The 27975-nt window shown below is 42.9% G+C and overlaps 1 protein-coding gene across 7 annotated transcripts; it reads right to left on the reverse strand.

The window, feature by feature from the left end:
- Window positions 1-824: 824 nt before the first annotated feature.
- On the reverse strand, window positions 825-27246 carry LOC129853085 (ataxin-2-like). 7 transcript variants are annotated; one of them, XM_055918770.1, is made up of 25 exons: window positions 26526-27246; window positions 24742-24775; window positions 24400-24459; window positions 23596-23667; window positions 22891-23041; window positions 22104-22118; window positions 17663-17793; window positions 17113-17204; window positions 16736-16924; window positions 16287-16459; window positions 14396-14587; window positions 13663-13842; window positions 9838-10002; window positions 9578-9685; window positions 9392-9462; window positions 8966-9273; window positions 8708-8774; window positions 8458-8589; window positions 4366-4383; window positions 3742-3808; window positions 3066-3244; window positions 2736-2862; window positions 2013-2431; window positions 1727-1901; window positions 825-1463 (listed from the first exon to the last, which is right to left on the reverse strand). In XM_055918770.1, the coding sequence occupies exons 1-25, from the start codon at window positions 26615-26617 to the stop codon at window positions 1435-1437; spliced, it is 3246 nt and encodes a 1081-aa protein (XP_055774745.1). In that variant the 5' UTR covers window positions 26618-27246; the 3' UTR covers window positions 825-1434. The 7 variants fall into 7 exon arrangements, with proteins under 7 accessions (XP_055774745.1, XP_055774749.1, XP_055774750.1 ...); XM_055918774.1 differs by having other exon boundaries at window positions 2070-2431; window positions 26526-27244; XM_055918775.1 differs by lacking the exon at window positions 26526-27246 and adding an exon at window positions 25311-26128.
- Window positions 27247-27975: the final 729 nt, after the last annotated feature.

Raw genomic sequence — 27975 nt, forward strand, 5'->3', positions numbered from 1 at the left:
TGGAAGGTTCTATTGTTTTGACACACAAACATGACCGAAACAGCAAACAACTTTGCTGCATTTCTTGTAAGACTAGATGGATATGAACAAATTGTGATATTTGAGGGTTACCAATTGATTGTAGCCTACACACACGATTTCAGTTTGTGTGAGATATTGGAGGCTGAGACGTTTACTTGGACAAATAAACTTTCATTAACAATAGCTTATGTTGATCTGAACTTTGTTGTTGGAAATCTATAACGGTGTTGCAGATCCACCTGCCACGACTTCAGTCTTAACCGCTTAGTGACAGGTCATGGGGTGGAGTTTATAGGTGAGTTAAATAAAGACAAGGCTCCTATGGAAGTAGGTTGAAGGGTGTTAACTTGGTCGCAACCCACGTTTGTCAGTTTAAATCCCAATGCGCCGTTTGTTTTCCAACCTTACCCAACATATTTAATCGATTATAAAATGTGATTAGTTGACTGAACAGCTTTATATCTGTGAAAAAATGTGGTACCCTCCCCCTGCTAGCGCAGTTGACTAGGCATTTAGAGATCTGAAGGTCACAGGTTCTAATCTTGCAGAATACCTTTCTGGAAAGACATCTCATGTGAAAACTGATCTGGATGGTCAAAGTATTTCAATCATAATTATACAGCCCTCTAGAATCACTGGGACAGGGACCAGGTCCTAATCTTGCCCATGACCTTGCGTGGTCATCTACTTTTTGACCTTGAACCGATTTAATTCATACATTTGTCAAGGTCTATACATTACTTCAAGAAAGTTATGACAAAATAAAATGTGATTAAACACAAAGCTAAAATAAACAAAGACAGTTACCCAGTTTAAAACTTTTATTTTTTCCCTAATTTTTTAAAATGTATATCTACAAAGTAAACTGTATTTTAACTTAAGTTACATAATGGTCAGGTGGGAAGTGGGATCACCTTAGCCATCAATTCATAAATACTTCAGTCCTTTTAGCCAAACTTGTTATTAATTACAGGAAGATTTTAATTTGTTTTAGTTTGGTTAGAACCTGTTCTTAAGTCTTGAATGCAGCAATAGTAGCAGCAATTAAACAGTCACTTTAATACTGTCCAAGTCGGAAGAACTTTCATATCAAGGTGCAGACAAAATGCAAGCTCCGGTTCATTTTTTTACCTTCTCAATTCTTAAATTGGCAAGCCAAATCAAGTTTCACTTAGGGACCCTCTACAGGTGTGTGTGGGGGGGGGGAAGAGTGAGGAGTCCTTTCTGTTATCAGCACAACTCTAAACTAATAAAACCTCTGTCCACTGCAACAATATGTTTGAACATTCTGACTGGGAGAGGAACGCACATGTAGCATGATGAGAGCTGTGTGGATTCTCTGTGAAGACAGACAGAAGTGTGAAGACTCAGAGCGAGGATGGTAGAGGGGTCCATGTTCTCCACAGTAACCCTCTACAGCTGCTGCTGATGGTGCTGTTGTACTGCAGGGACATAAAATGGAGCAAATCATTGAGATTGGCCAGTCGTGGTTAGATTAGATACAGTTGCATGTCAGCATTTATTAATATCTGTTTTCAACCAAAATGATCATTAGCAAAAAGGTTGGGAAATGGGATCAAACATTGATATGATGAACAACCCATTTGCCCCAATTTAAGACTTGTAGTGTTTAGTTGAACAAGCAGCAAAGACATCTGTCAGGTGACTGGAGAAGTCCTCCCCCTGAGGCTTCATAGGGACGTACCTTGGGGGTGAGCCAAGTAAGAGAAGTGAGCAGTGGAGGACACTGGGATGGGGTTGAGGGCATTCTGGGCGAGTTGGGACTGGGGGCCACCTGGCTGCTGGGTGGCCATCAGCATCATCTGAGGGTGGCCAGGGTTACCATGGTGGGATTGCACCATCCCAGACTGGATATGGGCCTGAAGAGGGAGAGAACAAGACAGAGAAAAAAAGATTAGTAGAAAGAGATACATACAACTGTTACTGACTCCATAAAAGTGATGAGTGTTTTTGTTCCTGGGACCACTAACCTGCTCATATAGTATGTACTCAGAGTGAAGGGAAGGGCTTCTGAAGGTGGAGCTCACCTGCTGCATGTGGGCCATGTGGGAGGGGTTGTAGCCGTGCTGCATCTGCTGGGGGTGGAGGTAGACGGCCTGCTGGGCCGAGGAGAAGCTGCCCTGGGGGGACTGGGGGTTGGGCCCCGGGGTCATGGAGGGTGGGGTGGGGGCCAGGGCCTGGTACATCTGCTGCTGGGGCTGGTTGCCCATGTGCAGGGCCTGGGCAGCTGCAGCAGCCTGGTGCTGCTGGACGGGGCTGGGGGCCGGGTGGTTGCCACCGTGCTGCACGCCCTGCTGGGACTGGCCTGTGGGGGTGGCCGAGGGCTGGGGGTGGGAATGCAGTGTGGTATTGGGGTGGGCGTACTGCTGCAGCATGGGGCCTTGTGACACTGGAACCCACAAACAAAGACTGGGTTATTGTCACGGACCAGACAGAATACACAGAAACGTCAACATGTTTGCTTTGCCAAAACAAAATAATCTAACGTTTATTGCGCAATCGCACACCATTTATGCTTTTTACATGGAATTAGTGGCTATGCAACCGTGTTACAAATCCCTTTACCACTGGTCTCAGAACCAAAATAGAGAAGCTGATTTGGTTCTGAGTGGTGAGATGAGGTACATACACACAACCAGAGTGGGAAAAGTAGAAAATGTGGTCTGACACACATACACACAGGGGAGTCTTACCGTACATGGTGTGAGTCTGTTCACCATACTGGGTGGTGGAAGAGACCAGCTGGCCAGGATGGCCGTGGGTGGGAGGGGCCATCATCCTGGCCTGACCCTGAATCACCGGGCTGAACACATGCTGGGCCTGGGGGGGGGAGACGGGGAACTCACTGCCTGCACATGTGTGTGTTGTCCTATTCCAAAGACACTGCTGATGATTTTAAGGCATTCATGCGCTCATTGGAGTATTGGAATACCTTCTACAAGCCCTGAAAATCTATAGGGTCTTCTGTCCATTATTCATGGTCCATAGAAGTGAGTAGAGTAGTTATTTTGGCAGATTGTTACCTGTGACTGGTAGTGGGGCATCAGTTGCTGGCTGGTAAACTGCTGTGGGCTACAGGTGAAGTACTGGGCTGAGTAGGCAGGGCTCTGGGCCACGATGGGCGGCCCCGCGGCCGGGTGCATCATGGTGGGCGTGCCCTGGGGGTGGTGCTGGTCTGACCTCTGCTGGGGCATGTTGGGTACTGCAGCAGCCAGTGGCATACCACAACAACAACCGTTCAGAACACAACATCCAGAATAACAGGAGAGATATCTGGGTGGGGAACCTTTTAAATAAATGATTTGTCTACAATGCTGAATCCATCTATGATGACATACACCCTATGAAAATGCTGAATTCCAAAAGCACCGCAGCACTGTTAGTGTAGCTGTTTGACTTTCCAGCAGACTAGACAACGCCATCAAAAGCTCCACACATTAAGCAGCGCTATCACCCGATGCAGGCCAGCTGTTACGACTACAAAACAAATTAATATTTACTGCACAAAGTCATGAGAATGTCTTCACTATGCGTTTGCCAGACAGCTTTGGCTCCATGTGCACACATTGGTGTGTGCGGGGGCAGCATGTCTGACTTCTGGAAGCAGGCTTTGGCTGTTAATTTGGCAGCTGCACTGTGCTATTGGTGAGGACAAGGAAGACATGAGACAGCGTTGCCAGTGAGCAGTCTCACCCTTACCTTGTCTGTAGGGCTTGGACTGGCTCAGCGTCATAGGAGGCATCTGGACGTGGTACATGGCCGGAGACTGGCAGAGACGATCAGAAGAACACCAGGGTTAACCCACTGATTTCTCAGCCCCTCTTGACCCCTTACCCTTTCAACTCTGACCTCCTCATACACCCACAATCCATGTTCACAGCATGCCTTGTAAACTTGAAGAGAAGAAAGGTTGTCTGGTCTCATGCATACACCTGTCTGTCCACACTGGGCCCCCCTTCTATCAGCTGGATGACTATGAACCATGCACTTAATATTCTACGTTTATCTGCACATTATTAATGCAGGCTAATCAAATAGCAACATTTGCTCACATACAAAGACGAGAATTGCTCTGCATTTCTTCAGTTTGTGAATGAATACAGTCTTAGGTAAAAAAAACAATGCTAAGGCAGCGAGACCATTAGTTGTCAAATGAACCAAAGTAAGCTGTTAAAAACGAAGATAAGATCGACAACTGGAAACAATTGCAATAAGAAATTGGCAAACCAACATCTGATGGGACATTTTCAAGCAAGCAAAACATCACATACGGATTTGGGCATAAGGTAAGAAAAGAGTAGAAAGCTTAAGAAATGCACAAACCTTCCAGATAATGCTTTTCTAATGGAGAGAGGAAAGGGAGAAACAACAGAACCATTCTTTAGTTGCTTGTTTGTGGTAACTAGAAAATGTTTCTCTCTCAAGTGACTAATGTTGGATCACCATAGCAACTTCAAGACCAAAATAGATTTATTTCTTACAATATCTGCCACAAAGTGATTTATTGTATGTGCTTTTGGAGACAGCGCAAGTCCAGAAATCTCCCATCACACAATTGCATAGTTCACAACGGATTCACTAGTCTCAAACTGCATTCTAGGGCTGGGCGGTATACTGTATTTTTCTATATACACACCGGTATTTATGCACAGACCGGTTTGGGTTTTTACCTTCTATAAGGGTATTTGAATGTTTGTTAAATGTGATACGCAGTGTGTAACGTTCATTTTTATAGTTTACTCCACTACTCGGGTCATCCCTCCATGCCGCTTCCACACAGACCTAGTCCCACCCCGTCACTCAAGGAGCGCATTTGTTGTTGCTTGACCACTGGACACTTTCCTTCAGGTCAATGCAGCACATGCAACAATTTTCCCACTGATCTTAATATAAATCCACAAGCATACTAAATTTACAATATTAGTTTGTGTTTCTTACATCTGCAAACAGCTAGTTTGTATTTTCTTAGCAAGTTTAGCTAAATTGTGTTAGCCACTAATGCTAATTGCAAGTTAGCTGACAAGCTAACTAGTCATATGTTGGCTGTATGAATAAAGATTTAATGTAGTGAAAGACTATAGGGTCCCCTTGGAAACACTGATCACCACTTTGGTTCCTACCCAGTCACAATAGCTCGTCCATGGAATTTTCATTCGTTGTCATGTCACTGTATTCAAAGTGCCCACTATTATTTATATTCTATTTCCAAAAGTTCACCCAAGTGGTTTGATCTAAATCGCAATTGCAACATCTGGTTAAAAATAAGGTGCAGTATTTTTGTCCATATCATGGCAGTGTGGAAATGATCTCAAATGAGTGCAGGAAATGCAGAAATTGATGTTAAATGCAGGAAATTTTAGGTTGAAGTTGAATTAAACAGTATAAAACAATCAGAATGGAGAAAGACTCATTAAAATGACTTAAAATGTATGTGTTGCCACCCTAGGGCCACGCACTACTAAAGAAGCAAATGTAGAACTTTTAAGAATCAAAAACAAAATACCGTCAAAAATTTTGGGGGAAAAACAGATGACATTGTGGCGATATCGCCCAGCCCTACTGCATTCACTCCCGAATTCTACATTACTCCCAACTGGCCTACACCAAAACACGACTAGCATCAAGACAATGCTACTGTCTACTGACAGGAGATACTCAGAAAAAAACTATTCAAGCTCAACTCAAACCCACCTGAAGTCTCCCGAAATGTCACAAACCAATACAAAGAAGCAGTAGGCTACTCTACATGACTTCAGACAGTGAGTGAATGACTGGAATGGTGAAACGGTGACTAGTCAGGAAAAAGTAGGAAGAAAGGGCCTCTAACATATGCATGCCACAACTGCATATAAGGACAGATGGATCACACAAATACCCCCAAACTATAAAACACTAATGGTAGTGAAGCAAAAATGTAAAAGGTGATCCTTCTGGTTGGGAATGATACATTCCATGAGTTTTTTCTGGGTCAAAGTGGGGCTTAGGTGGTGGACGTGGAGGGGCCGTGGGCATGGTTACTGTGCGGTCTCTGACCAGAAATTTTAGAGACTCTCCCATTGTCCGCAGTGACAATGTAGCTGTTATATAGCTAATTTACTCCTATCTACACATCTTGCCATGCCTTTTGCTATTTGTGTGACTCAAATGTAACAAAATCAATGTGGGCCACATGCCATGACAAAGATGGTCCTGAATGAATCATTTGGGGAATTTGATTGTCCCGGACTGATCTTAAAATAAATAAATAAAAACTCCATAATGTTTTCCACATACTTTACAGCTGGTTTTAGTCATTTAAGTTTACACGGAACCTTTTCACATCCCACTTTTATTTTTTTATATATTTTTTTACTGTTTGGACATAAGTGGCCTGAAACACTTAGGCGGCCCGCCCTAGACTTTTCTATACAGAAAAAAATAGAGGTTGACCAATTAAATCGGAATGGCCGATTTAAAGTTTTCATAACGATCGGTAATCGGCATCTTTGGACACCGATTATGGCCGATTACATTGCACTCCATGAGGAGACGGCGTGGCAGGCTGACTACCTGTTATGCGAGTGCAGCAAGGAGCCAAGTTAAGGTGCTAGCTAGCATTAAACTTATCTTATAAAAAAAATAAAAAAAATCTTCACATATTCACTAGTTAACTACACATGGTTGATGATATTACTAGTTTATCTAGCTTGTCCTGCGTTGCCTGTTAATTTATCATTGAATCACAGCCTACTTCGCCAAACGGATGATTTAACAAGCGCATTCGTGAAAAAAGCACTTTCGTTGCACCAATTTGTACCCAACCATAAACCACTTAAAATCATTAGACAAGTATATATTTTTAAACCTGCATATTTAGTTAGTATTGCCTGCTAACATGAATTTCTTAACTAGGGAAATTGTGTCACTTCTCTTGCGTTCTGTGCAACAGAGTCAGGGTATATGCAGCAGTTTGGGCCGCCTGGCTCGTTGCGAACTGTGTGAAGACCGTTTCTTCCTAACAAAGACAGCCAACTTCACCAAATGGGGGATGATTTAACAAAAGTGCATTTGCAAAAAAAGCACAATCCTTGCACGAATGTACCTAACCATAAACATCAATGCCTTTCTTAAAATCAATACACAGAATTCTATTTTTATTTTTTATTTTAAACCTGCATATTTAGTTAAAAGAAATTCATGTTAAGCGGCAAAATTAACTGGGCAAATTGTGTCACTTCTCTTGCATTCATTGCACACAGAGTCTGGGTATATGCAACAGTTTGGGCCCTCTGGCTCGTTGCAAACTAATTTGCCAGAATTTTACGTAATTATGACATAACACTGAAGGTTGTGCAATGTAACAGCAATATTTAGACTTCTGGATGCCACCCATTAGATAAAATACGGAACGGTTCCGTATTTCACTGAAAGAACAAATGTTTTGTTTTCGAAATTATAGTTTCCGGATTTGACCATATGAATGACCTCAGGCTCGTATTTCTGTGCGTTTCTTATATTATAATTAAGTCTATGATTTGATAGCGCAGTCTGACTGAGCGGTGGTAGGTAGCAGCAGGCTCGTAAGCACTTTACTGCGCTTGCCAGCAGCTCTTCAGCTCTTGCTGTTTATGACTTTAAGCCTATCATCACCCGAGATTAGGCTGGCAATAATAAAGTACCTATTAGAACATCCAATAGTCAAAGGTATATGAAATAGAAATGGTTTAGAGAGAAATAGTCCTATAATAACTACAACCTAATACTTCTTACCTGGGAATATTGAAGACTCATGTTAAAAGGAACCACCAGCTTTCATATGTTCTGAGCAAGGAACTTAAACGTTAGCTTTTTTTACATGGCACATATTGCACTTTTATTTTCTTCTCCAACACTTGGTTTTTGCATTATTTAAACGAAATTGAACACGTTTCATTATTTATTTGAGACTATGTAGATTTTATTGATGTATTATATTAAGGTAAAATAAAAGTGTTCATTGTTCATTCAGTATTGTTTTAATTGTCATTATAATATATATATATATATTTTTTTTTTAATTCGATTAATCGGTATCAGCTTTTTTTGGTCTTCCAATAATCGGTATCGGTGTTGAAAAATCATAATCGGCCGACCTAAAAAAATAATAATAATACTAATAATAAAAAAATAAATTCTGTCTTGTTGTACCACAACACACACGCACAGACAGACAGAGACAGAGAGCAAGAGCAGGAGATAAGGGATGAGGTGAAAGGAGGGTTAACTAAATATTTTAGGACCCTCATCTACCTTCCATGCTGCTTAGCAACTGTGCATGCCAATCATACACCAATTATCATTTCAGGGGGATGTCTCAGCTTTCACAATATTCTTCTGACCTGCCAGAGTTGTGGGGGCATTCAGGGGGATGGAGTCTGTGTGTGGGTGTCGTCTCACCTGGACTCCAGGGCTGACAGGGGTCAGAGGGTACATCTGGGGGAAGTAGACCTGTTGAGGCTGCTGCATGACGATAGAGGGGCTGGGCTGGCCTTGGGGCCGAGGGGGGGTCGGGGTGGTGGCCGGCTTTGGCTGCACACACAGGCACATATTACAAAGTCTTTTCATCTTCAAAAGGAATATCGATCTCAAGCAGAGATATCAAATAGCAGAAACAGAAGATGCAGCCTATGTGGGGAGTCAAACTGACCTGAGGAGTGAAGACCCTGGGTTTGAACTCGTGGGCATTAGGATTCAGAGTCGACTTTCTCATTTGACTGCGGAGCGGGGAAAAGGAATACATTAACATAAGACAGAAAATAATTTATTTCGGCAACGCGAGAGCTCCAGGATGATCAATTTCTCTCAGGTTGGCTGTTTAAAGCTGCACTCCATTTGTGCCTACCCTCAAGAGAGGCCCACTACAACACCAACTCAAATGGAACAGATTTATGGCCATGACACTCACTCTGCCTCATCCTCTTCCTTGTCTTCAGGCTTGGCTCCTCCGCTGAAGTTGGGTGCAGATGTCTGGATGCCCTGCGAGGTCACGTCAGGCCCCCTGTTCTGCTCCGGGGCGGGACAGAGGGTAGAGGACAGGGAGGGGGATGGTGCGCCAGGGCTGTCTGGCTTGTTGCTCCTGGCTGGGACCACAGGGCCCTCATACACCTCCAACCCCTTGTCCAGAGGAAGCTGCTTGGACTTCTCTCCCGTGTCCTGTGGAGGCTTAGTCACCATCTGCTGAAACTGTGGGTCTGGGTTAGAGCTGGACTGCAACTGAGAGAGCGAGATGAGTTTTAGATGGCTGTACTAACAAAGATTATTTATGACATTTTCTGTATTTTACTGTCCAGAGATACTTCTTCCTGAAGGAAAGTGAGGACACCTAACTTACCCTAAAATCTACACTAAATTTCTTTAAGTTGTCTATTTGTTTTCTGTGGTCTGGTGCCATGGAGGGGGGTCCTGCAGAGAGAAAGTGAAAAATCATGAGACGTTTCACCAATACAGAAATAGAGATGCATTTCAGACAATACAATTGGATCCTCCTCAAAATGTGAGCTGTGTCCACGCTGCAGACCTTTAGAGAGGGGTCTGCTGATACTAGGGGGGCTCTCCAGGGGTTTCATGTTCTCTTTGTTGACCGTAGGAGAGTTCTGTCTCGTCGCCTGGACCCGAGAATCTTTCGCTATATTAAGGGAAGAAAGAAGGGGAGAGTAAATTGTATCGTCAAGTGCCTTGTTTCAGATGGCGCTCGATTGACTGCTTTTAACATGAAAGTGACAGAGCATACAGCCAGAAAACAACAGAAGTATGGATGTCGATGGCAAGCAGACTTACCCTCTGCTGAGGAGGTAGCGGCCATATTGGGGGCAGGGCTAGCAGTAGGTGAGGAAGCTGACATTGGCGTGGTAACCGGTTCTACGGGAGCAGACCCAGTCTGGGGCGAGGGACCAGGAGAGGCCCCGCCCATGCTGTTCTGCCGAGGGGATCGAGGTCTGTGTGCTATAGGAGAGCAAGAAACACCGTTATCCTACACACATCCAAAAGAGATACATCCCTTACACTACATAAAACTTCACAACTAAGATGAGAACATTTCATTGTCCAATAAGTTCACACAGAATGGAAATTTGTCTTTAGTCTATCTAGGGCTGTCGCAGTGACCGTATTACCGCCACAACGGCAGTCTTGAGTCATAACCACAGTCAAATTCCCTGTGACCACTGATCAGGGTAAACCCATCCAAAATGGCGCAAATGAATGGCCCTGAATGGTAGCCTACAAAACTTGCCAACGAACCTCGTACTCATACTCAGCACGCCATTGTCCCTCTAAATCCCTTCATGATTTAATCATCTGAATGATGAGGACAATGGTGATGGGAGTCAGAGCTCCCGTTCTGAAATGGACACGAGAAAGAGCCCAGGACATGCATACATTTATTTATTTTAAAACCCGAAAGGATCTGAAGGACAACCGGTCCGATGAGAATGAGGGAAGCAGCAGAAGACATTGTTTTGCTACCTTATTAAACCGGAGCCGTTACAGAAAGAGAAGCACAGAGCGAGTATTGGTGCAGTAACTGAAAGGTCGCTGGTTTGAATCCCCGAGCCGGCAAGATCCTTGAGAAAGACCGGGGAGAGCCCCCCCCCCCCCTTTGTATCAGCAGACCACTCTAAAGGTCTGCAGCCTGGACAGAGCTCTAAAATGTGAGGCACAGGGCTAGTAAGGAAAGGAGGATACCTAGTCAGTTGCATAACTGAATGCATTCAACCAAAATGTGTCTTATGCTTTTAACCCAAACCCTCAGAGAGAAGCAGGTTGCTGATTTAACAGGAAAAATCTACCCAAATCCACTAATTCCTTCAATTCATAGTGTTAAATAACTAATGTGTGAGTACAATATTTTTTGTGAACAAATGTTTAGTTTTGGCATTATGATAAAGGTGGGTAGCAAAATGGAAAATCGTTGGGGAAATCTGTTGCAGCTCAAGTCGACTACAAAATCCACAATGGAATGCTCTCTATGGGCTGGCTGGCTAGCTAGCAAACGTAGCTACACACAATAATAACATAGACAATATCAGCACGTAACGTAGCAAATTGGGATCCAACCTGGGTCTGTAGCGACACCTCTAGCACTGATTCAGTGCCTTAAACCACTGCGCCACTCGGGAGGCACAAATATACTTGAGGAGATGGGGAAATGTTGCCCATGCTATGAAAATGGACCACGCAGTGCATTCTGGGAAATTCAGGGACAAGGAGCACCCTCCTTTAAGGAGTGAATGTGAGTCTATTGGGCGCTAGCTCAAAACACAAATCTTTACCAAGATGTGAGATAATTAACTTGTCATCTGTAGTATCGTATAGCTTTGGAATCGTGACACTAAGTACTTGAGGAAAATAGGCATGTTTCTCAACATAAACACCGACTTTGAGAAAGGGTTTGCGTGACAATTAGTTTAGCAACCGCGTGATGCAGGCATGGAGGGAGAGACCGAAACTACTGTTCTCGCCCTGGAATAACTTCTTGCTAGTTACCATCCCATCGGATTACATTGTACCGGTCTTGACTGCATCAAACCGAGAGAAGCTAGCTAACTTGGCTACTTGAGGCTAGCCATAATGTTACTTTGCATCTCACTATCCTACGGTTAGGCCAACATCACTACTTCACTCAAATTATAGCCTAAATACAAGCCTACCTGTTGGTTTTTGGTTGTTGTAGCCTATAAACTTCTTATGGCTGGGGGCAGTATTGAGTTGCTTGGATGAATAAGGTGCCCAGAGTAAACTGCCAGCTACTCAGTCCCAGTTGCTAATATATGCATATTATTAGTATATTTAGATAGAAACTTCAGAGTGTTTTCTAAAACTGTTTGAAATGATGTGAGTATAACAGAACTCATATGGCAGGCAAAAACCTGAGAAAAAAATCCAACCAGGAAGTGGGAAATCTGAGGTTGGTCGTTTTTCAACTCATTCCATATTGAAGATAGTGGGATATTGGTCATGTTGCACTTCCTAAGGCTTCCACTGGATGTCAGTCTTTAGACTCTTGTTTGATGCTTCTACTGTGAAGTGGGGGCGAATGAGAAGGGAATGAGTAAGGTCTCTCCCAGCGTGCCACGAGCTGACCATGCGCGTTCATGTGAGAGTTAGCTTGAGTTCCATTGCATTTCTGAAGACAAAGGAATTCTCCGGTTGGACCATTATTGAAGATTTGTTAAAAACATCCTAAAGATCGATTCTATATTTCGTTTGACATGTTTCTACGGACTGCAACGGAACTTTTTGACTTTGTCTGCTCCTAGTGAACGCTTGTCATGAATTTTAATTTGTGAACTGAACGCGCTAACAAAAGGAGCTATTTGGACATAATCGAACAAAAAACATTTATTGTGGAACTGGGACTCCCGGGAGTGCATTCGGATGAAGATCAAAGGTAAGTGAATATTTATAATGCTATTTCTGATTTCTGTTGACTCCAACATGGCGGATGTTGTTTTGGGCTCTGAGCGCCATACTCAAATTATTGGTTTGCTTTTTCTGTAACGTTTTTTGGGAATCTGACACAGCGGTTGCATTAAGGAGAAGTTTATCTAAAGTTCCATGAATAACACTTGTATTTTCATCAACATTTATGATGAGTATTTCTGTAAATTGATGTGGCTCTCTGCAAAATCACTGGATGTTTTTGGAACTACTGAACATAACGCGCCAATGTATACTGAGATTTTTTGATATAAATATGAACTTTATCGAACAAAACATACATGTATTGTGTAACATGAAGTCCTATGAGTGCCATCTGATGAAGATCAAAGGTTAGTGATTAATTTATCTCTATTACTACTTTTTGTGACTCCTCTTTGGCTGGAAAAATGGCTGTTTTTCTGTGAATAGGCACTCACCTAACAATCGTTTGATGCTTTCGCTGTAAAGCCTATTTGAAATCGGACACTGTGGTGGGATTAACAAGAAGTGTATCTTTAAAATGGTGTGAAATACTTGTATGTTTGAGGAATTTTAATTATGAGATTTCTGTTTTGAATTTGGCGCCCTGCACTTTCACTGGCTGTTGTCATATCGATCCCGTTAACGGTATCGAAGCCGTAAGAAGTTAATTGTCATTTTAATGCCATCTTCCATTGATTAGATATCCCCTAAATTGCTTGACACACAAGCAGATTAACAACGCAATCGTCTCGCCGAGGGAAGGATGAGAGCACATGCCTTTTTATGCAACTTTTTCCAAATCAATAGTCTCATGCAACACCTATGTTACGATTTCTAAGATATTCCCAGGTTTATAGGCCTATCACAACTAAATAATGCATTTTGTGACGGTGTAGGCTATATTAAATTGATTAATTTGACTTGTTCAAATGTAGATGTTCCAAAGGCGCACATTAGCAGCTTGTATGTGTGGAAGCCAGGAGATGGTAAACATGTTATGTTAATTAACAGTCAAATGCCTTGAGACCGGCAGTCATTTGCATGACAATTAACGGCTGACAATCTTATGACCGCCACAACCCTAGGCATACCATTTGTCTATGTAATATAACCACACAGTGGCTATAACTGTAACAATCCAAGCTATTTTGCCAGGTGTCATTTCCACCCCAGTCCCGAAGGACAGATGGGGTTTCTTACCTCCGCTGACCACTGAAGACCAGGTGCCACCGGATGAGCTGCTGCGGGTAGCCGGGGGCACGGGCACCTCTCCTGGAGCATTGTGGGGCATGAAGTCTACTCCCGGGGGGACTCTACCCCCAGGGGGAACTCGGTGGGTGCGAGGGGTACGCTGGGTCTTTGGGGACATCCTGGGAGGGCCTGGAGGGAGAGAGATGGTTGTGACACATCACATAATTTAGCTAGAAGGAGCCCAGGTAGAGACTTATGAGCCACTAGTACCACAAACTATATGCAGCTAGGTGGACAATACAAACAGCTACTTACCACAGACAATATTACAAAATAATTGTGGAACAGTGATGGAAAAAACAGCATGAATACATACACCATCTTCCTTCACCAATACAACGGTCATCAATGCATCCAGTGGACGTAAACACTGACAAGTCTGTGACAAGCCTTTGATTAGTGCCTCCTGCTTTCATTGCCACACCATGGGAGTGTTACTGGAGAGAGCGACCAACACCACACAATTCACAATGCAATGTGTGCAAGGAGAGCGAGAGAGAGCAGGAGCGAGAGAGACAGGAGGAAAGTGGAGGTAGGGCAAAGAATAAAAAACATCGAAGTCCAAAGACGTTTCTCAATTTAAAAGCAGCGTCTTGTAGTAGGAGATTAGAGACAGCAGCAGCACAGCCAGCCCAGCGGTGGCTCTGTGTGTTCACCACTCTGTTAGGAGGGAGGTAGCTACCTTCAGAGGACATGCGTCTACTGGGTATAGTGGAGATGGGAGCTGGAGAGCCGTGAGCAGAGGGGTGAGACGGGGGCCGGGAGGGCCGCGAGGGGGGTCTGGATGGAGGCCGGGTGGGCGTGGCCGCCCTGGGTGGGAGAGGGGAGGGGCCTGACTGGTAGCGGGAGGATGGCGATGGGCAGGAGGTGGCACCTGATAGGACAAATGACAATGAGCAGAGGAGAAATAAGGAGAAACGAGAGAGCAAGGACAGAAAGAGGACTGATAATAAGGTGGAGCGAGGGGTAAAGACGAGGGATGGGTACACAAGGAAAAGGAGGGTGATTCAAGGAAAGGCAGGAAGAGGAGACTGGGTCAGCAGGTTGAAACGGATAGAAACAGCATAGCAAAGAATAAACTCCAGAGATTTTCTGATGAAAACAGTGTAAACTTGAAAAAAGGTCAAAGAAAGTTAGGACGCAGAACAAGATGACAACTCAGGAAATGAAACTGAACTGACATTCAAATTGTTAATGTAGAGAGAGAAACTATGCAATTGTGTTTTTTGGGATGAGGATGATTACCGAGTACTAATGTCTGAAAGTCAAGGCCAAACTCGCCACGGCCAGTTTCCCAGACACAGATAAACATAGGCCTGGACTTGTCAGACTAACAAATCTTACAGGTGATCCGATAGTTGTGGTCTAAAGACCAGTTAGAATATACAATACAAACTACGAGATGAACATACAGCTTAACTAAAAAGAAATACTTTAAAAACTAAAACTAGGGATTGGGTAAATTCAGGACCGAGATAAGCTCATTCAAAAATAGCCATTCAAAAATAGCCAGTCATGTTCACACACTGATCTCTACAGGATGCCTGTAAAAACCCATCTAGGGGTGGTCTGACGCAGAGACATCCTCTGGCTTTGACAATAGTGCCTTTCATTCAGTCATTGTGTGGTGCCCTAGATTTACTGGGGGAGGTTGGGTAATGGAATTATGTGCACGAGCACAAAACACCACATCTGTCATTTTAGTCCTTTCTGAATCTGCCATATCAGTCATTTTTATATGGCAGGAGTGTAACAATTACATCCAGAATATCCTACTGTTGGCGAACTCCAAGGTCCTCTGATAATACTAGTCCCGTGCGAATCGAAATCCCTGTGTTGAGAGAAATGTCTGAGTTTGACAGGGGTTGCTCACGGTTTGAGCAAGAAAACAATAACTGATTGGATAAATTGAACTAAGTGCTGCTCATAGCCTATATATGAAGGGCCAACATGTATCAACTTCCACAATGAATGCTTTGGTTGATGTTTTGTGTGTGTGAATTGAATATTGCCAAATGCATCAGTGAAACATATTGCTCCTATGTAATAGAAGCCTTGCTGTTAATAGATCCCAAAGCAGCATACAACTGAGCTAAAACTTTGGAAATGACAAGTTAACTGTTTAGCTCCCATCTGAAGGCTGGGGGGCATTTAGGATGCCTTCCGCTGCGGATCGTTAAAATATTACACTTCCTTAATTCAAATTTTATTTATCAACACAAGACCTAAAAGATGGTTTGGTATGGTTCAGAAAGTTGGAACCAAGCTCGATTTATCAGCGTAGCATATTGTCGCCTGGACTTGTTGAAATATCTTCACGCCTAGAAAAAAAACATCCAGGCTTCCATCCCAAAAATTACAGGGACAGTTTGGGAAAAAACTAATCTTGGCCGAATCGTCCTCTGGAATAACGGACATTCTGGGGTAATAAATACATAACCAACATTCTCTAGTAATACTAGTCCCATGCGAATTGGACTTTAGTCTACACCTGTTGTTTACAAAGGATGTGACAAATAAAATGTGATATTGTTCTACACTCCAGGATGAACAAGGGTGCCGGGGGACCTTACCGCCGTTGACAACCCGCTGGTCGGCTCCAGAGCTGGGGGTGTAGTCGTGAAGACCTGGCCGGGGAGGTGGAGGTCCGCTGCTGCTCTGGACCAACCTGGGGGAGTTCTGACGACCCGCTCCCCATGACATGCCCTCTCTGTTCCTCTGACCCGGGGGAATGTACTTGTTTTCTCTATGGAGAGATCAGTGACCCAGGAGAACAAGTTAAAAACGAATGCAACTACCACAGTGTGAAACCAGATGTGCGAATTGGCAGCGGAATCGTGCAAACAACCTGCAAGCCTGCCTCTGCAATGTCCACAACTGAACGAGAGCTTAAAGACACTGCAGTATGCCAGTACGTTAGCCATACATAAGAGAGGCGAGTCGCAGCTGAACATGATGCGAGTGATAGACGAACATTCAATTTATCGATGCTAGCATCAACTAATGGATTGTGAAAACCCACCTGTTGAGTGTGTGTTGCTCCCTCTCTCCCCTCACCACGGCAGTGTACTTCTCCTCCTCGCTGCGCTCATCATTCTCCAGGGCCACGCGGGACTTGTAGGTGGAGCTGGCCTCGATCTCCTCCGCCAGTTGGGCCGCTCGCGCCTCCCGCTTCAGAAACTCCTCAGAGTTATCCCGCTCCAGGGCAACCCTGCATAGCAGAGCACAGCACAGGGCAAACCTTAGACACACACACACCCCTGTCCCCAAACAGGGGACACGCATGCAAAGCAAAGTGGGTGCTACACATTGTTAGTGGAGGAGGTGAGTTCCTTCTTGATAAACCTGGCTGTGCCTGTATGACGCATGAGTGGACAGAGAGGAGCAGGAGTAGCTTACGTGTAGGTGGACAGGCTGCTGTCGTAGGTGGACTTGATGCCATACTGCTCTTCATTGTACTTGAACATGTCATTCGGGTCCCAGCCATTTGACTAAGAGGAGCGAGAAAACGAAAGAGGCAGAGAGGCTTTTGGTCAGATAATATAAACTATGAATGGAGAGTAAAAAACAACAATGCTCTGGAGTGAAGTGTCACCTAGCTCCAGATTTAGGATCAGCTTCCCCTGCCCCAATCCTAACCTTAAAAGGGAAACTTCGGGATTGATCTACTTCCCCAGAGTCAGATGCTACTGTAGACTTCCAGTCATTGTGCTAACGCTAGTTGGCATTGGCTGAAAAACTACCTCCAATTTCCTTCATACTGGACGCGGAGAGATAAAGGAGTTCATCGGACTCTGGGGAAGTAGACAAAGGACCTCATTGCCAAAATCCCAAAGTAACCCGTTAACCACTAAGGTGGAAAATAAACAGATCCCAGATCAGCATCTAGGTGCAACTTTGCCCACAGCAGCAGATAGTTCCATGCAGAGCACTAAATGGAAAGCAATACCACGTCTGTGTCCAGAGACTCCAGGCTGCCTGAGACCATGTGCTGCTGCCGCCCTCCATCCCACGGCTCCAGGTCCTTCTCCTTGTGTTCCCCGTTGATTCTGCCGCCCACTGCAGTGTCCGTGAAGTTATCTACACGTTACAACACACATTCATAGTTATATACAGCAGACAGACATGCATGCAAACACGGAGGGGATCACACATACACGCGCAGGCACAGGTAAATGATGATTGTGCAGGTGTGAAGGCAGATAGCACATTATCTGCCTTTCTAAGAGCCAGGTGCACTCTTTGCTTTGGCAGTGATCATGTCAGGATAACCATTAGAGACAGTCACAACACAGTAGCAGAATCATAGTGTTAACATTAGGGAGAACGAGTACAGAAATCAATGATGGTAAGCAAAATAAATCTATAAATAACATGCACTTAGATTACAGTCATAGCATGAAAAATATGACTCCAGGCAGGTGAGACATTGTGGTCACGCAGAATTGATTGAATTATTAAAAAAGGAAAATTTGAGACTGCACTTGTCATTTTTAAACGAGAGATATTTTAGCACAATTCAACATCTTTGTAAGTACTTTTGTTTCAGTTGCATTTATTCAACAGAGTCAACCAAAGCTCTTTAGAGAATCAAGCCATTTGAATATTTTAAATCAGAGGTCGACCGATTAATCGGAATGGCCGATTAATTAGGGCTGATTTCAAGTTCTCATAAGAATCGGAAATCGGTATTTTTGGACACCGATTTGGCGGAATTGAAAGAAAAAAAAATGTACACCTATATTTAACTAGGCAAGTCAGTTAAGAACACATTCTTATTTTCAATGAAGGCCTAGGAACGGTGGGTTAACTGCCTTGTTCAGGGGCAGAACGACAGATTTTTACCCTGTCAGCTTGGGGATTCGTTTTGACAACCTTCTGGTTACTAGTCCAACGCTTTAACCACCTGCCTTACATTGCACTCCACGAGGAGCCTGCATGGCAGGCTGACTACCTGTTACGCGAGGGCAGGAAGAAGCCAAGGTAAGTTGCTAGCTAGCATTAAACTTATCTTATAAAAAACAATCAATCTTAACATAATCACTAGTTAACTACACATGGTTGATATTACTAGTTTATCTAGCGTGTTCTGCGTTGTATATAATCGATGCGGAGCCTGTTAATTTCTCATCGAATCACAGCCTACGTCGCCAAACGGGTGATGATTTAGCACTGTCGTTGCACCAAACCTAACCATAAACATCAAGGCCTTTCTTTAAAATCAATACACAAGTATATATTTTTAAACATGCATATTTAGTTAATATTGCCTGCTAACATGAATTTCTTATAATTAGGGAAATTGTTTCACTTCTCTTGCGTTCCGTGCAAGCAGTCAGGGTATAATGCAGCAATTTGGGCCGCCTGGCTCGTTGCGAACTGTGTGAAGTCCATTTATTCCTAACAAAGACCGTAATTAATTTGCCAGAAGTATACATAATTATGACATAACATTGAAGGTTGTACAATGTAAGAGCAATATTTAGACTTATGGATGCCACCCGTTAGATAAAATACGGACCGCTTCCGTATTTCACTGAAAGAATAAACGTTTTGTTTTCGAAATTATAGTTTCCGGATTCGACTATATCAATGACCAAAGGCTCATATTTCTGTGCGTTATCATGTTATAATTAAGTCTATGATTTGATATAGCAGTCTGACTGAGCGGTGGTAGGCAGCAGCATGCTCATAAGCATTCATTCAAACAGCACTTTTGTGCGTTTTGCCAGCAGCTCTTCACAATGCTTCAAGCATATCAACTCCCGAGATTAGGCTGGTGTAACCGATGTGAAATGGCTAGCTAGTTAGCGGGGTGCGTGCTAATAGCGTTTCAAATTGGTGACGTCACTCGCTCTGAGACTTGGAGTAGTTGTTCCCCTTGCTCTGCAAGGGCCGCGGCTTTTGTGGAGCGATGGTTAACGATGCTTCGGGGGTGGCTGTTGTCGATGTGTTCCTGGTTCGAGCCCAGGTAGGAGCGAGGAGAGGGACGGAAGCTATACTGTTACACTGGCAATACTAAAGTGCCTATAAGAACATCCAATAGTCAAAGGTTAATGAAATACAAATGGTATAGAGAAATAGTCCTATAATAACTACAACCTAAAACTTCTTACCTGGGAATATTGAAGACTCATGTTAAAAGGAACCACCAGCTTTCATATGTTCTGGGCAAGGAACTTAAAACGGTAGCTTTTTTTTTACATGGCACATATTGCACTTTTATTTTCTTCTCCAACACTTGGTTTTTGCATTATTTAAACCAAATTGAACATGTTTCATTACTTATTTGACGCTAAATAGATTTTATTGATGTATTATATTAAGGTAAAAGAAAAGTGTTCATTCATTTGTTTTAATTGTCATTATTACAAATTAAAAATCATCCGATTAATCGGTATCGGCGTTTTTGGTCCTCCAATAATCGGTATCAGCGTTGAAAAATCATAATCGGTCGCCCTCTAATTTTAATGACAAGGGGGTTTGGCTGAAACAGGCCCAATATGAGGATTGACCCTTACAATATATAGCATCTAGCAGACACTTTTATCCAAGAAACTTACTGTCATGTGTGCATATATTTTCTTTTACATATGGGTAATGTTCCCTCAAATGTTGTCCGGCGCTGAGCAAATTTCAGGTCTGCAGAGCGCAAACTTCCAACATTGTGAAAATTCTATGCAACTTTTAATGTGAGTTTACAGTGAACACCGAGTTACAGTTTCAGACAGTGGTCAAGTAGGCTGTTTACTCATAATGTAGGCTTATCTGAGTGGCCTACCATCAAAAACAATGGAGAAATGCACACCGTAACATTTTAACATGGAAATAGCTGTTCAATCATTCAGCCTACAATAGCAGCCAATGTGTGGTCAATGTAGGCCTACATTCCATGATACTTTTTAACCTGCTTATCCACTTGTCTTTCAGACAAGGAGGTGACTAAAAATGTGTTGTTTGACAAAATAAAATGCATTATTACTCCCATACCATTATGATAGCGAATCAGACAAATGATAATACCCTCTGCATATTGGCTACTTAGCTTATTCAAGACGTCTTAAAATACAACACTGTTCCTTTTAAGACAAAAAAAGCTCTTCAGCCGAATCACTTTTCAAAGGTCTAGAAATGTACACGTTTTGTGCTCTGTAGGAAGCAATCAGCATACCACCCTGCATACCACTGCTGGCTTGCTTCTGAAGCTAAGCAGGGTTGGTCCTGGTCAGTCCCTGGATGGGAGACCAGGTGTTGCTGGAAGTGGTGTTGGAGGGCCAGTAGGAGGCACTCTTTCCTCTGGTCTAAAAAATATCCCAACGCCCCAAAAAATATCCCAACGCCCCAGGGCAGTGATTGGGGACACTGCCCTGTGTAGGGTGCCGTCTTTCGGATGGGACGTTAAACGGGTGTCCTGACTCTCTGAGGTCATTAAAGATCCCATGGCACTTGTCGTCACTTGAGTAGTGGGTTTTACCCCAGTCTCCTGGCAAAATTCCCAATCTGACCCTCAAACCATCATGGGCACCTAATAATCCCCAGTTTACAAATTGGGTCATTCATCCCTGTCCTCTCCCCTGTAACTATTCCCCAGGTTGTTGCTTTAAATGAGAACGTGTTCTCCGTCAACTTACCTGGTAAAATAACGTTTTTTTTTTTTATCACTGCCCCCTTTTGCCAACTAAAAATGATCTATAACTGGGCTAATAAATCACTAACTAGCATAGGATATGAACAAAATGTGCATACATGCAGCTCTCACGTTGATCAAAACAAGAGCATCTACTCACGACCACTCATGCTGTAAACGCATTCCAGTTCAACGTGAACGGCACAGATTCATATGGCAATGGTCTATTTGCATAAAGGCCTACTGCAGCTCTGATTGCTTATGCCGCAAAGGTCTGTGTAGAGTACGAGCTTAGTCGTGCGTGTCAACGCAATAGAATCCTACGCCGATGCGTTTTGCCTACAACAAAACCTCTTGCATAGTTATGTTTCGGTATGTTGCATTGAAAGTGGCTAATATTGTGTTGATTCAATCACAATTCCCACAGTAAAGGGAAACTTTGATAGTGTTAACTAAAAGGGGAAAACTCTAGAAAGTTGAGTGACATTCAATCTTGTGCTTCTCTGCGCAGGCTGATATTTATTTTGTGTGGCAGTCCCGGGGGAGCTGCTTGCAGCTTAGAGGGAACATTGCGTATGGGTGGTCCTGGGAATCGAACCCACTATCCTGGCGTTGCAAAAGCCATGCTCTACAGAGGACCCTTAAAGTACTGCCTTTTCTCAAAGCTTTTGAGGTTTTACTGTTTACCCCCTTACCATCAAAATGAACATGTGTATGCGTCAACAACAACAAAAAGGTGCAAGAGCAGAAAACAGCATATTACCTGTGTCAGTAGAGACTACACCCATTTGAGGAGAAACACATGGAAGAGAGGGTCAGTTGAGAGAAGACAGGTAGCCTAACCCTGGGGTTCCCAACCTTTTCCCTGAAGCACCACTATGTATATACTAATGTTTCCATTCCAACCACACAGCTACATTTCTTCCATCTACAAAACAAATGGGTTTTCTGGTGCATTACCTGAGACTTAGCTCAGTGAAATATCTGGCACATGGCAATGAGATACTGTATGCATTTAACATGTGGCCTTTGCTATTTGTCAGTTAGAAACTGGGTTGGCTACAACAAGAACCTGGACACCCAGGGATGCTTCAGGAATGGCTGTGGGGAAGCACTGATCTAACCCACCTACTTCACACAGTAACACTCCCCTAGTTGATTTCATTAATGCTAACTAGCAGAGTCTATCGTTGCTCACTGTGCACTGCTTGAGTCCTGACAGGTTTAGAGGTAATATAGATATATTGGATCACAGCCTTATTGAGTACCCCTGCAGTGCCTGGGAGACATTCGGAGCAATCAATACTTCACATTATTACTCAATGACTGGCCACAGAGGGAGCATTCAGTTCAGGCACATGATCTAGCCTTGGTTCTGCTTCTAGACATGATAACAATTCACACAGGAGGAATGGGCGATCTTTGTATTGGCCAATAAATAGGCATTTCCTCATACATCCAACCAACTCAAGTTAACTTTGTAGGTGTAGCTATGTCTTTAAGGGGCCAGTGACAACCTTGAGTGTATAGGTCTTGACATAACGATGTACCTTTTCTGGCAAAATTGAAGTCCACGTCTCTGAAGTGCACCACCACCACGTCGGAAGCCTTGAAGATAATGCTGTCCACGAGGTCTTCCTGTCGCAAGCCCACACTGGGCCCAGGACTCTTTATGTTGGCCGCATCCAGAACCAGGTCACACTGGGGGACGGACGACAGAGTGGTGAAGTAGAGAGCGCCATCAACTATCACTGTAAACGCTTAGGTTAGCCTACCCCCCGAAGGGAATACATGGTTGTATTTTATATTTGGGTTTTATGTGTGCGATGCGAGATTATGAACACTGCATCAGTAAGTGAGCCATGTAAAGCATTTTCCCTTTAATAAATGGACAACAAGGCTGTTAAACTTGAAGCATATGTTGCATGTAAGGACCACTGTGTGTAACCCTTTTATGTTACCAAGAAAGATAGAATATGCTTGGCCTCAAGTATTATACTAATAATAATAATAATAATCATTCAGCAGACGATTTTACCAAAAGCAACATACAGACATGCGTGCACATATTATATGTATGGGTGGTCCCAGGAATCGAACCCACTGCCCTGGCGCTACAAGCACCATGCTCTACCAACTAAGCTACAAGGGACCAGGTCATACAACACAGCTCTAGGCATAACAATTAAAATGTACTTATTGTCACCCAATAGGAAAAATGTGGCTTTGACATTGCTTTATGTGATTGTCCTTACCTCTGGGCTGTATGTTTTAAACACTCCATCATAAACCATTCCATTTTTTACTTTCAGTTCACAATTGGTTCCCTGCAAATGAAGGGAGAAAGAAATTACTTCGTCATCATCGTCATACACACGAGATGTACGGTCACGTTCCAACCCAACTAAGACAACTGACTTGCTGCTAAGAAGTATCTCCATTGGCAGTCTGAACACATTTAAACAAAGTTCACTCCTAAAAACATATGCCTCTTAATTAAAACAATCTGTCAATCACACATGGCTTAATTATTCGCAAGGGAAGGTCTTTGGGAAAACATGAGGTACATGTCACTGTTGCTTGCTTGATATGCTTCAACGAGTCAACAGCACGAGTGGCATAGAGGTCTAAGGCACTGCATCTCAGTGCAAGAGGTGTCACTACAGTCCCTGGTTCGAATCCAGGCTGTATCACATCCACTCGTGATTGGGAGTCCCATAGGGCGGCGCACAATTTGCCCAGCGGCTTCCGGGTTTGGCCGTCATTGTAAATAGGAATTTGTTCTTAACTGACTTGCCTAGTTAAATGAAGGTTACATAAATTTTAATTAAATGTGTAGTGTGCTGTCATTAGCTTTCCAGTGACATTAGACAAAAAAAAAAAAGAAGCTTTGTTCAGAATTTCCCCTGCTTTGGGGAGAGGGGACACATCCAACATACAGTATCTGGCTCTGTTACCTCCGTCTAGAGATCGGTTATCAATTAGTTTCAAATCATAAAATATATTTGGTGTTGCCTGATCCTCACAGCCTTAATGCATCAAGTGATCGAGGAACATACCACTAATGATGTCAAGACATGGACCATCCTCATGTTTGCATATACACCATTAGAGACAACCTGAAAGACAAAACGTATTGATCACGCAATTCAAACCTGAGCCCAAAGCAAAATAACACCAAAGAATGTGTGTGCAAACATTATGGACAAAGAAGAGTGTGACAAACAGACAACCGTGTACCAGTATGCTGGGGGGGGGGGGTTCTCCCATAAAGAAAACAATAGTAGATATGATACCCTAGATAGTGACAAATCATTAGCTGCCAACTTCACATGCCTAATTCAAATAATGGGACAAAAAAACAAATCAAACAATGATAAATAATGAAACTGTTCACTTACTGCTGCTGAAGGTCCTTTGGCACTATGTCGTCCCCTTAAAGACAAAAATAAATAAAAAAAAGAATTGTCAATCTCATTATAATCCTCAAAATGACTCATTGCTGATTCTGTGACACAAAATAAATAGATAAATGCAGTGTTTGTCTTTCCACAGTCAAATAAACACTACGCATATTTAATGAGTCCTGCATGCCCTGTAATGATAATGATTCATATGGTTAAGTTTCACCTGAAATATGACTGGCTAGATATTTTCACTAGCTGTGCAGTGGATACTTCACTTTCCCACACACAATTTCCTTCTGGATTAGGAAATTCATTACGGAAATAATGTCAGTTTGCGCTTGCCTCCCTAGCCCATACGATGACAATTTATATATGCATGGCTGGGTTAAACGTCTATGATGCATGGGTCAGGACTCCGAAGTGTGGAATATGACTGTTGTTGGCCCCCCCCAAAAAAACATGCAACGATGGGACGTACTGTCCCTACCGTCAAAATAGTTTGCTATCAAAATAGACTGATATGTTGCTGAAATACAGCCATTCTGGTTAACGGTAGTACTTACACAAGCCATGTTTCAAGGGCACAATTTTACACAAGCAGCAACTAAAACGTCAAGGTTGAAAGTCCTTCGTCGGTCTTTAAATTATATCTTCGCCACAAAATACCGCCACGCCCCCTTTTCTTTTGCAGACTTGCACGCACTTACAAGTTAAAAATGATTGCAACATCGTTGCTGTGACTCCGACTTCAAAACAAAAAAAGGTAGCAAGCTAGTTTGGCAATATGACTTGTAATCGCCGGTGTCAAAACTTCCATCTCGCAACAATATTTAAAGGCAAAACGTTGAGTGGTTATGTCCTGCCCACCTTTACTATACTGACTTATCCATTTGACGCCGATGCAATGATGGCATGAATTAAATTAATGAATGATATAAAGCGTTACCTGGTTAACAGGGTAGTAGCCTAGCTAATTCTAGTTAAGGTATAGCTAGCCGCTTGATTTCTAGCTGCATATGCATCCTCTTAACAGGATGATCCATCGAAGCAAGTGGCACAGGATACAAACCACTGCTAGCTAGCTATGCTCTCAATACTAGCTAACTTACAAACAGACATGGCGCTACCAAACCAAAACGAGTTAGCTATGCTCTAAATACTAGCTAACTTACAAACAGACATGGCGCTACCAAACCAAAACTAGCTAGCTAAGTACGGCATTACTGCTGGAACATTCAGTACTACGAGACCGTGTCCAGCATCATTCGTAGGCCTAATTTGCTAGGGTCCGTGCTATCCGGGATCATCGACGTTCCTTACCCGTTGAAATTTAAAATGGTTACAGTAAGGCTAGGGACATCACAAGGATTCTGAATAGTATGGACCAAGTTGCTAACTAGCTGGATAGAAACTTGCCTACCAAAAACGACGTGCGGTTAGTTTAGTAGTCAGATAAGCATGAGCTGGCGCAGACCCAGATAAAAATATTTCGTGTAGAGGTGCTGACTAACGGTGAATAAATAAGCTATAAAAATAAGTCGCACACTTCATATATATAACCTCCCAGTAATCAATAAATTACTGTGAGGTTAGAGGTCGTTATATGGAGTGTGCGACTGTTTTTATAGCTTATAGTATAGCAGTCAGGGCGACACACATTTATCGTGGAAATATCAACTCCTGTAATAAAAGGCATAGTCAGCGATTGATAATTTCACAACGTTGTGATCATAATAATAATATGGTTAGCTAAAATGTCGACTGAATAAATCACCTACCTGCCCAAATTCTGTCGTCCGCCACTTCCCCCGGCACCAGAGGCAGCGCCACTGCCGGGTTTGCGATTACCACCGGCCTGCTTCATTGACATGATGAGCCCATAAACGACGTGTGTGGTGTATTCCTAAAATCTCAAAAAGAATATACACTGCAACCAAATGACGACTAGATAATATTTAGAGATAGTTAACTAGTTTTAAAAAAGTAAACTTGATAACGTCGCTCAGCTACTCGCGCATGTGATTCCAAACCTATGAAAAGTTAGCTAGCCAACTTAGCTAGCTGTGTCAGTTAATGCCTTTTAAAAAATATAAGTAACGCTCTTAAAAAAAATAGAATATGCGCCGATTACACTTGTAACAAATGGGTGAACTAAAGCTCCTGTCAATTTGTTTTTCGGTTCTGAAAATGTTTTTAAATTCCGTCAAACGGGATTTTCAGCTATGTCGGGTTCTCTCTTCGTTGCTACCAGCGAAAAGACCAAAACCAGTCTTGAAAGGAGACAAAACAGCGGAGGGATATACCGATTTCCGTCACGCTATGATCCCACCTAAATAAACTGCCCCTCGTCTTTTGACAACCGTAAAATGTTAATGTTTCGAATAAAATTATAATTATAAACCCAAATGAGTGACTGGAGGTCATCCACAGTCTAACCTTCAGGTATTTATTTCGGAGATATAAGACCTACAAATTGCACTATTTACAGGAAGTCAAGAGATCATCCGCAGCGGTAGCAAAGATTTGGCGGTACCATGGCATCCACGTGAGCCGGGTGCTAGAAGATCTTTGATCATGATGACACCCATTCATAAAAGAAACAGCTCAATTCATGTTAAAGACATACAGCTACATCTTGAATAATGAAAAAATTGCATCAAAAAATCTTTCCATTTCCATTTAGTATTGACTGTCAGAATTTTGAACCACAGTCAGAGATATAATTTTATCTCTATGGGTTGAGAAGTTGAGAGGTGAAAGTGAGATAGATGGCAGTGTAGCAGCTAGGTGTAGGCAATGGTAAATTGGATTATTTATTTATATGGAAAAAAACATCCATCTTGGTGTGAGGGCTTAACAACTTTTTTACATCTAAACTCTTTGGTTCCACTTTCACTCTTTTTATGCATAAATCAATGAGATGATGATTGGAGTTGGACCTCTGTTTGATCAACTGTGGTAGTGCCAAAAGCCCAGAACAGTGCTGTCCCAGCACACATTCCTGAAATCTATCCATTTCAAATGGAGCATAACTGCTTATTGGTGGGAAAGTAACAGTATTTCTATTCTATAGCTCAGTATAGGGATCATTTGTATCTCTCACATGTAAAATAAATAGATTTTACCAATAGGTTTGATTCATTTTAGTAATCTAACGCAGATCATGTCCAAATAATTTAGTGACAGTTTCACTGACAGATTAATGAGGCTATATCAAACTTTTGTCAC

Source organism: Salvelinus fontinalis, chromosome 4 (assembly GCF_029448725.1).
Source record: "Salvelinus fontinalis isolate EN_2023a chromosome 4, ASM2944872v1, whole genome shotgun sequence".
Lineage (NCBI taxonomy): Eukaryota > Metazoa > Chordata > Actinopteri > Salmoniformes > Salmonidae > Salvelinus > Salvelinus fontinalis.

What these genes read in the sequence shown, in the direction of transcription:
- LOC129853085 (XM_055918770.1), bottom strand. Translation starts at nt 26,617, where the DNA reads ATGTCAATGAAGCAGGCCGGTGGTAATCGCAAACCCGGCAGTGGCGCT. An exon ending in CCAAAGGACCTTCAGCAGCA is followed by an intron (nt 24,460 to 24,741) that starts GTAAGTGAACAG and finishes TTTGTCTTTCAG; the next exon opens with GTTGTCTCTAATGGTGTATA. An exon ending in TTACTTGGCTCACCCCCAAG is followed by an intron (nt 1,464 to 1,726) that starts GTACGTCCCTAT and finishes ATGTCCCTGCAG; the next exon opens with TACAACAGCACCATCAGCAG.